General features: G+C 42.2%; 1 protein-coding gene across 2 annotated transcripts; it reads left to right on the forward strand.

The window, feature by feature from the left end:
* The first annotated feature begins 102 nt into the window (after nt 1-102).
* limd2 (LIM domain containing 2) lies at nt 103-10,247 on the forward strand. 2 transcript variants are annotated; one of them, XM_034539618.1, is made up of 4 exons: nt 103-390; nt 7,251-7,295; nt 7,405-7,541; nt 7,644-10,247. In XM_034539618.1, the coding sequence occupies exons 1-4, from the start codon at nt 388-390 to the stop codon at nt 7,801-7,803; spliced, it is 345 nt and encodes a 114-aa protein (XP_034395509.1). In that variant the 5' UTR covers nt 103-387; the 3' UTR covers nt 7,804-10,247. The 2 variants fall into 2 exon arrangements, with proteins under 2 accessions (XP_034395509.1, XP_034395508.1); XM_034539617.1 differs by lacking the exon at nt 103-390 and adding an exon at nt 4,789-5,363.
* Nucleotides 10,248-10,544: the final 297 nt, after the last annotated feature.

The following is a 10,544-nucleotide window of genomic DNA, read 5'->3' on the forward strand; positions in this document are numbered from 1 at the left end:
TTCTAATGTAAAATATCCTAGTACTACTTCCAATAGCGAAGCCTGTTGTGGGGTGGGGTGATATTTATATAAAAGCTCGACAGTGGCATTCTTGTTTCACTTATCAGTCATCACTTGTCCGACGGATCCTGAACGCATTAGTAGCAGACGAGAACCAATAGCGTGCGACATCCTGCTGGAGGAAGAAAAAAAAAGAAAAAAAGCCGTTCTGTTGAAAACCGAGACGTGAAGCGGAGCGGAGGTTCGAGGCAGAAACTCACCGGCACCGGGGCCAACAACGTCTACAACAAAAGCCTCGCAGGAAACCGAATGAGAGAGCAAATATCAGCCTCCAGCCTCTGAGTAAACAGACGTTATCGGCCAGCGTGTTGCAGACAAGAAGCACAGATGGTGAGTGGTTTATGTTTTATTGTATCGGCCGCTCGTGTCTGCAGCCTCACTCCCTCCCTCCCCTCCGCCGCTCTCCTCTCTGCTCCTTTATGTGTGATGAGGCGATGATGTCCGTCCACCCGCTAACGGGGGTTAGCTAACCGGGACCCGGTTAGCTCTATTTTAGATGAGAGCGACGTTGAAGCAGGCTTTTGTGTTGAATATGAGGAGAATTTCAACGCCCGGTCGTCGTGTTCCTCTCAATAAATGCTGGCGGTGCTCCGGTCCTTTTTTTTTTTTTTAACGTCCGTTAGTTAGCTAGCTTGATGGCTAATTAATATCAAAAGGGGGATTTTTAATCTCACTGAATTATACATTCGACACACAAAAACACACCCATTTAATTTGTGTAGCCGTGTTTGCGTGTAAGGGATCATTAATTTAATTGCCCTCCCTTATCAGCCGACTATTGAGCTGTGGCTTTGTAATATGTGGCGTGATTTTTATTGTGTGTGTGTTTTGTTTGTTCGACCAGCAGTTAAAGTTCCCACCCGGAGCAGATTAGTGTGCTTTTGTTGTTGTACCTGGCCTAATGTCGGCTCCAACGTCCCCTGTGTTGGCTGTAGGTCTTTAGTACAGCGAGCATGTACAGACTGAAGTAGTCTGGAATATAGATTTAATACAACAAAAAACTATTTCAATTTATATTAAAAACTTGAACTAAAGCAGAAAACCCATTTTAGATTGAGTTTTGAATTCAGTTAGCATCCTGTTTTCACATTAGTATCCTGTTTTTTGACATGCATCCTACGTTTAAAATTTGTATTTTAGATATGACATTCATAGATAAATGGAGCTCCTGGTTATTCCCATCGCCATGGACATGATCATAACTGTATCCGTTTTTTCTGATTGTCTCTCAGCCGCTCCTCCTTTTGTGCAGACTGATTTTAGAAACCTTAATGGGGGTCTTTACATGCCACATATCCTCCATCTAGCATATGCAGTTATCCTCAAAACGTATCCAGGTTGTACCTCAGGATGCAGTGTTGGTATACTCTAAAAAAAAATGTTTCACCACTGCGATACCAGTGGATGAAATATCCGCTGCTTTAAGAAACCACGTGTTTCATGATATGATACAAATGAGTTGCATGTGTTTAGTGATGTTGAGTAGTGTACAAACTGTTCTGTGGTCTAGTAAAAAACACTTTTTATCCATCCAGGGCACCACACTTACAACAGTCTGTCATTATCGCCCTGGCATATGGCGACACGGTTTAAGTAAGTGTATATGGTCACTTTCATTTCCTGCCGCTGTCAGTGGGCAGCCTGACTGTAATTTTAGTCAGAGTTGACAGCACAGATTGACACACTGCTCTGCTGGCTGATTTACATCAGTATCCTGGTGGATTTGAGAGGCTGTTGTTGCAATTTGATTTGTCTCTCTAAAAAAATAAAGGGGGGGACCCCCCCTCCATTATGCAGATTTAGACAAAGAACATTATACAAAGCTGCAGTGAGGACTAATACCATTTATTTAGCTTGACCATATGCTCTTTTGTCAAACAATAACCATTAACGACACTTAAAACCTGATTTTGTTGGGCCTGTGGAAGTGCCATATGTTGTTTTCCTGCTGTCAGATGTGCAGAACGGTAATAAATGGGTCGCCAGCAGGTCGCAGGCTGCAATGGTCAGCCTAATGGTTTTAACTAGCCGCGTACCTGTGCCTTTCTTTCCCATTCCCAATCATGTACTGTATCACAGTTAGGCGTTACTTGGAAAATGAGAAATACAGTCAGGCCGGATTGCGTGAAACAAAGGAACATAAAGCTTATTTTAGGCCTCAAAAAGGTGTCAAGGTTTCTCTGTTGGCTTAAAGGCTTTTCAGGGATACTTTTTGTCGGTGTTATGTTTGGACAACAACCAATGTTCTCGCGTTGCAATGCATCTCTATGGCTTTCAGCACTGCTCGAATGCAGGCTATCTGGTTTTGAAAGGACCGTAGGGCAGAGCGCTTCGAATCAACGTGTAGGGTTTCCCCACAGTATCATCCGTCCGAGGAGTCACATTTTGAAGTCTGCAGAGCTCAGTGGGAATCTATACTCACTGTGAATTAAGTGATCTGCATTTGATCTTTGAGCACCAACTACTTAATAAGATCTATTTGGGGGTGAGTGGGAGTCTAAAACATTAAATCCTTTTGTCTGCGACGTCTCAGCTCGGAGTTAAGGAGCCGTCCTTGTGTGATGTAAATGTTCTGTGATCCCATAGCAAATATTTGCATGTACATTTTTTTCTTTTTGAAGACTGGATGGGGCATGTTTTCCTGAATTCCAGTCCTGGGGGCCAATTTGGTTGCGAAATGTTCCCCCCTCTTCTGGAGTGTGCGATAGCGTCTGATCAGAAGTAGCAGGCCGTTTTCTTCTCCACCTTTCGGCGAGTTGCAGAAAGCCGCAGCAGCCTCTTCATGTCGAGTCAACACAGGCTCCGTGTCTTCAACACATTCTTTCACTAGTTTTGTTCTTTGCAACTTTTAAGAAGGACATATAAACAGACCAGCTGCTGCAGCATACCAAGCACCAACCATGCGTTTGTTCATGACCACTGCAGGTTTGAACACCATTTGGTTTAGGGATTAAAAAAAAAAAAATAATAATCATTTTGGAAAAGACATTGTTTTTGGCTTTGTGACTTTATTAAAAGTATCTGATTTTTACAAGATGTTTTAGCTTTTGAATTAGACGTCTCTTATTTTTAATTTTTTTTAAAGAGCTTTTTCATTGTAGTTTGACATTTAATAGACAGAACGATTAGTTGTTTTAGTCCCAACAAAATAATTCATTGAATACGAATATAAATTGGTCTTCTAATTCTTCCCACCTTTTTTTTTTAGATGTATCATTTAAATGGTTTAATCTGAATCTTTACAGCTTCCCAAGAGGGGAAGTGGGAAGAAAAAAAAACAAGTGTCTGTCTGGCATCAGCTGACTAAAGAAACACGCAGACATTCGATTCCGTGTCTTCAAGCAGAGAAAAATGCCCCGTCGATTTCTCGTTGCGTACAGGAAGCTCAAAAAGGGAAGAGAAGTAGCGGCCGATCAAACGCCCCGACGACGTGATTACGCTGCAGTCTGCTGGATGCACGTTGAAGGCCGTTTCATCCCGCTTTCATCAGTCCCCCCCCTAAGCCAGTCAAGTGTCAAAACTGCAGCTAATACTTTTCCAACACAGAAACGTTTTTGATTAATCCTCTACCAATCTTGAGTTTTCTTTTTCGTTTCTTTTTTTCTTCCCAGGCATCTTTCCCACATAACTTGCTTCTTTCTTTTTCATGTTCATGAGTTATTGATGGAAAGCTTCTGTCAAGGGTGACCTCTACAGATAACCTGCAGCAGGTTTTAGTTGTTGGATCAGTGCCCGGGCCAGAAAAGTGCTAAATGTTCCAGTCCAGTACTATGATTTTAGTTTTAGGTCGAACTCCATGACAACTGATACTTGGTTGTGTTTTTGAAGGATAAGTTTCTTCACATTTGTTCTGTTTCTTCTCTCCCCCTCTGGTGTCCCAAATGATCCCGTTTCTAAAAAAAAAAAAAAAAAAAAACAAGGGGCGAGTGGGGAGCCTCGTTTTGGATGAATGACATAAGACGTTTGTTAACGCAGCGCCGGCCTGCCCTTCTAGGGGCTTGTGAATTCAGAGAGGATCCAGTGTGAAGCCGGGACGATTTGTCAAGAAGTCTTCTGTCCGTCATCACTGGGAACAGAAAAAAGAGGAGTTTCTTCTTCCCTTTTCTGAACTCTTTATGAACAGGTTGACCTTTTTTGCCCTCGTAATATTCTTTAGAGTTGTTGTAACCGTTCTAAATGGATGTGATTGACCTCAGCGGATGGCTCTTGTAAGCGATGAGGTTTAGACAAGATGCCGTCTGTTTAACTGCCATCACAGACTTATTATTTTGAGGTTACTTCCTAACTACATCCTCAAAGTCCATTTTTTTTTTTTGTTGAAAGATTCAAGTCCTGTAACTGTCATGTGGGTGGTCTCTGGCCTCAGGGGGCAGAACAGAGCACAACAGGTTAAACCCAAACTCATCAGACAGAGGGAGATGCTTGTTTGAAGGAATATTCAACACCTACTTGCTGAGTTAAATGAGACGATCACGTGTCTGTATGTAAATATGTAGCGTGGCTTTGCTTAGCACATAAACTGGAACAGGGGGAAGCGGCTGACGTGGCTGAAAAGGTCAAATCCACCGACCCAAGCACCTCTAAAGCACATGACATAAAGTTACATCTTGTTTTGTTTTCTTTCAAACTGTACAAAAAAAAAACAACATGAAAACGGCAAGTTATAGTTTTACAATGGGGTTATGTTCCTGACTTGTTCTTCAAGAAATGACTGTTAAGCTGTGTGTGTGTGTGTGTGTGTGTGTGTGTGTGTTGGGGAATTTAAGCGGCGGGTTTAAGAGCTGAACTTTTGTTGTTGAGACGATTTCACCACTTGTGTGAAAGTGTTCTTTGTTCAGAAAGACACGACTCTCCAACTGGCTCTGGCTTCTCACACACTGGCATGTCAAATTGCTTCGCAGTTAGAACATATCTAATTAACTAACCGTACAAAAACCCTCCTTTTTATTTCTGTTTACATGAAACGCCATGTTCTGTGTTCACAAAGGCCCCTCATAACCAGCCCCTTCACGTATTTGCTTATCCATTTGTCTCTTTTATTCGCTAAAGCATCCGCACAGAATAAGCAGTCATTTATTGGGATGAAAGTCGGACTGTAGCTGCTGCCTTCCCCACTGGGAGAGTACTCTGCGAGACAGAGGAAGCCAGATGTGTCACGGCAACTTCCTACCACATTCAAGCTGTTTGGTAGCAATTGAGACTCATGTACATATAAGGTAAAAGAAGACAAGATGGCACAAGCTAATCTGAAGTCTTCCAGGAAGCCTGTGTATGTGTGGAATGCATGCCTACCCCCTAACATGGTAAGTAATCTTGCGGTGTTGTTTTTTTTTTTGTTGTTTTTTTCACACACACACACACAAAAAAAAAAAACACTGACTTTGCCGTCACAGATCAGACTTCCATTTTTGGCTGCATTAGTTTTATGATTTCATATGTACAAATGACGCCTATATTTACCTAATTCTACTGTTCTTCCAGCTTCCTGCTGATATAAAACCCTCTGAAAAATGTTTTGTGAGAACTTTACACATTCAAAGTTTTCAACGGTGTTAAATAATGTTGGGAAGATCATCAGGCCAGGAAGTGGTCTTGCATGCAGTCTGCTCTATAACTGCTAACGTGCTACCTGCTAGCTTTAGCTTTAGCACATTAACTGAGCTCAAGAGGAATCGGGGGGACGGGGACGAAGAGGAGACGGTTGGGATGCGATTGCATCGACAGGAAGCTGCATGGCCTCACTTAATGAGCCAATCGTTTTAAAAGCATCATGCGGTTCCCATAAGTGCACAAAACAGCCGTGCTGCTTTTCCTTCCCTGTTAAGTGCTGAAATTAAAAAGGGTCAAAATTTAAAAAAAAATTATAGCAGACTGCATGCAAGTCTATCTATCCATCTATCTAGTTGTATTAGGTTGGGAAAGATGTTGCACATTGGTGAGCAGTACGTCTTTGTCAGCATGAGTTGTGTGCTTTAATGCACACTAAACAGGATGACTGGACACTAAGTTAAGTAGAACCGTGATTGCTAAGGTTTTACATTTACTATAGTGGCCAAAACAGACTGCTCTGTCTGTATATTCTTTCAAGAATTGGCTTCTCCTTGATTGTCTGGGAAATGGACTACGTTACATGTAGATATCTTAATCACTTTTTTTAACTAGTAAAAAGAAAAAGAAAGCAAATAAAACTCATTATTGGCCACTTTTTGGTCAAAGAGTAATAGACCTGACCAAAATGAGACTCTGCAATTGCCTCTGATCTCTTTGCAACTCTGGTAGCAGCCTATAACGCCCCCCCCCCTCCACCACTTCCTCCAGCTCCAGCCAAACTGCCTTTACATAACAGGGCTTTAGCAAAGTCTGCAGTGGACCTTTCCCCTGCCTAAACAGAGGCTGCCCTTCTTCCCTACACACTCTCTTTTCCATGGCAGTGACTGTGTCCCCGTCCGAATGTCTCCGTCTGATAATTGTCCGCTTGAACTACCTGTTAGCCCTGCTTAAAGATGTGGCCCTAGTCATTCCTACTGTGTAACTTCCTCCAGCTTGAGAAGGTGCACGCTTTTCCGTCTGTCGTCTTAACCAGCTGAGCGCTTCGGTGCAAGACTTTCGATTGCGCCGGAGAACCTGCAACGTGCAGGGAAATGCGGTTGACCCTAGGTTAAGCGGCAGCCAGATTGTGTGTGTGTGTGTGTGTGTGTGTGTGTGTGTGATCCATTTATGGATTAGGTTACAAAGAGGAAGACTGGCAGTTGTGTCGTAATCTCCCACCATTTGTAAGGACTTCTTGTGATATTTCCTTGTGAAGTTTCTTCACTGGACATCGGGTTCTGCCGTGTTGAGGGCGGCCCCCCATGCAGAGTTCCCCACAGCTTGGCTCACATGACCAGACTGAAGGCACCTGATCCCTCTCCCAGGGGTGCAAAGAGACAGATGGAGCAAATAGAAAAAAAGGGGTGTGGGGGGGGGGGGGGTCATTGAGAGATGAGCTTGACAATACAACACTCTGGTAAAGGTAATAAGAGGACAGTGAAAAACACATTCTTCCAACCTTGGGATGTTGCTTGTAATCTGATTCGGACTTGACTGTGATTTCACCTAATATTTGTTGTTGCCATTTAAAGCATAACGGGAGTCTTTGTACATGTCTGAATACATTTGTTTAAATGTAACATTTTTGTTTTCTTATCCAGGACACCAGGAGCACCACTGAAGAGAAACCTGTCCAGCGATCTAAGGTAAATATGCGTCGCCATTCTCATCCCTCGTTCATGGTTCTTCTGTGTGCGGAGGACCGTGGCCCAAAATCGCCGCCTGGTAATAAACCTTGCCTCTTCGTGTGCTCAGTCTTTCAGCTTTAAGACCCAAAAGGAAGTGTGCTCCTCATGTGAGAAAACGGTCTACCCGATGGAGAGATTGGTTGCCAACAACTTGGTCTTCCATTCATCATGCTTCTGCTGCAAGCACTGCAACGCCAAACTTAGGTGACTACATGCCTCCCTTTTCCCTCTGTGTTCACTTGACTTTCTCCTTTTTGGCGTGTGTGTGTGTGTATATAACTCTTTCACTCCTCCTCTCCCCCGCAGCCTTGGCACCTTTGCAGCACTTCAAGGCGAATTTTACTGTAAACCCCACTTTCAGCAGCTGTTCAAAAGCAAAGGCAACTACGACGAGGGCTTCGGACGCAAACAGCACAAAGAGCTCTGGGCCTCCAAGGAGACAGATAATATAACAAAGACGGCATAAATCATGTCTGTGTCCCATCCCAGCCATGCCGCTTTCTTTCCCTCCCCCTAACACCTCCAGTACATCCCGATGAACACATGCCTCGTATGCTGAGGCACTGTTTAATCTCCCACACGCTCACTCGCTATTTAAATGCCATCAGAACAGATACATGCACAAACAGCATGGAGATGACTGGACAGTCATAATCCATTCCACTTTTGGGGTTCAATTGAATTGATATTCATTCATTTTATAATTTCCAATTTCCTGTTTGGAATTGGTAGTTGGTTGTGACCAAAAGCCTCTCTAGTATGGAGAGTATAATGATATTAAAAATCACATTTTCTTTTTAATTATTCTTTTAAAAAAACATTTGCACCCTTTTTTTTATTATTAAATAAGTCAACTGTATGCTCAGGCAAATGTATCCGAGGCGTTACAGAGCATCCATGTTTCGCAGTAGAGCATACACTCAGGTCAATTTTCACCCCGAGATATAAAAGATCATTTTGCATCGTTTTAACAAAACAGAAATCAAAATAACAGTCCTCAGTATTGTGACTTTGCTGTCAGACATTTATGTCGGTTTGTTAGGTTTCATATATTTGAGGAACAAACAGGGTACAGAGTACTGTAAAATAACAGCACACATCAGCAACAGCTCACCTCTTGTGTTTCACATTTTTGTGTTAAGTTTAATTATTGTCTGCTTCATCCCACGATTTGTTCTTATTTTATTGAGTCTTATCCTTGCATGTTGGTGATGACTGGGTCTTAATAGCCTTATCTTATGACTGTATTGATCTTTTGTGTTGTGAATGATTCGTTCCATTAATGCATAGCAAATCACTTTTTAAGGGTTTTTAGAAGCACTTGAGTTTGGATTTGATGTCTCGGCATAAGTGGATCCTCTGAGCTTTTATTGATGGTTGAAATTTTAATGAAATTCTCAGATTGTGTTTTGTATACTATCTGTACGTAGAGCTGTAGTTCGTGATTAGTGAACATTCCCCACCTTGCTGTACTGTAGTCTTGCACATATGACCACACATGCTCACCAGACACGATAATGGCAGGGAAACTGAGGCCTTGTTCGTTAACACCCCTCACTCTGTTGGATGAAACCTCCTTAAGAGGAGCTGTTGGTGAAATCGATTACTACAACTACATTTCTCTGTCACTAATGAGGTTGTTGATGGACGTAGCTTGAGCCTTGCAGGAAACCACACAATTCAGTTCCTTCGTCATGTCACGCTTTGTCAGTTGTTGGCGTCTTGTGGTGTTTTATTTCCCTGCTGTATTTGAGTGTTCATATAGCTGGACGTAGACGGATCCAATCCAATCAGTGTCTTGAACATCCATCATTTTATTCACTCCCCCAGTCCCATCCAGTAAGTGTGGACAGGTTTCCTTTATAAATTAATGCCTTCCTGTTCTCATTTCCTGTCTTATTAGCTAAATGCATTTTAGCACCTGGACCTATTTCTTAATCTTGAATTTACACTAGGTGGCTGAGGGAGGGTTGGTCACGTGGTCCCCTGATGTGCTCCTGCATGCTGCATGCAAAACCCGGTGCAGAGCACCCCCTGCTGGGGAAAGTGTGACAGTAGTGTTTAGTGTGAGAGGAAGAAAAGCGACTCAGTATAGCCTTTATTCAAAGTTTTTTTTTTTTAATATGTTGCCTCGGTCTGCAGTGCAGCTACTGCACTCGGACACTTTTTTTTAATTAAATTGTATTCTAACACCTAAGATAAATCAACCCAGTTGGACAATTGTTCCACATCTATATTTCATTCTATTCAAAGAATGAGTCTAAAGCCATTCAAATATCTTGTTTTTAGAAAATGTCTAAATACCACTGACACTTGAATGACACAAAGTAGTTTTGTGACTGAAGGTTTACTGTGAATTTGAGCATGCCGCGCAGAAGAGAAAGCTAAACTTGAACGGATGGATATGTGCGGCTTTTGTTTTTCTTTTCTTTTTTTGAGAAGCCTTAGAATTAAATAGCTAACCTTATTGCTTTTTCAAGCAAGTCCTTTTGAGTGCAAAGAGTGTAAAGACATCTCCTCATAATGCCTTTTCAAAAGCAACCTGCTTAGTTTAGATGCCCACTCTTTAACATAGGATTACTTAACTCAACCAGCAGCCATTTTTTTTCCCCCTATCTAACCACTTCTTATCCACAAATAATAATTCTAAATCTCTGTGTAACATTGTATATTTTTCTTTCTTTTTTTTTTTTTTTTTTTTTAAAAGTCATCCTCCGGATCCCTGAGAAAAATATGCTTTAAAATCAAGAGTATTGTATATCTAGAAATGCTGTCTTTGTCATTCTCCGTTAGCAGTGCGCCAAGGTACAACTGCAGGATCTGTGAATTGCAACAGAGCAGACGCGGCGTGCAGCTCACGCTGGTGCCAAGCGGCTCAGGTGAACGACTGCAGTGTGATGTCGTCGATGTTAAAAAAAAAAACAACCTGTGAGTCGTTTCATTTTTGTGCTCATCTTGATGTGGACTTACTTTTCAATGCTGTCGTCATCGAGACACCTTAAATGTATGCATCCTTTTGAAAATGTATTCTGTACAGACTTGACCTGTGGATTTGAGGTGGCCTTACAGCAAAGGACGCTCGGACTGAGTCGTTCTCCTCTATTCTCCCTTCTCTCTGTTGCTTAGTTGTGGTATGGAAGTGTAACATTTTGAAATGTAAGCGCCCCCCCCCTCCCCTCCCCTTTCTATGCCAATCATTTTGTGCAT

This window comes from Cyclopterus lumpus, chromosome 8 (assembly GCF_009769545.1).
Source record: "Cyclopterus lumpus isolate fCycLum1 chromosome 8, fCycLum1.pri, whole genome shotgun sequence".
Lineage (NCBI taxonomy): Eukaryota > Metazoa > Chordata > Actinopteri > Perciformes > Cyclopteridae > Cyclopterus > Cyclopterus lumpus.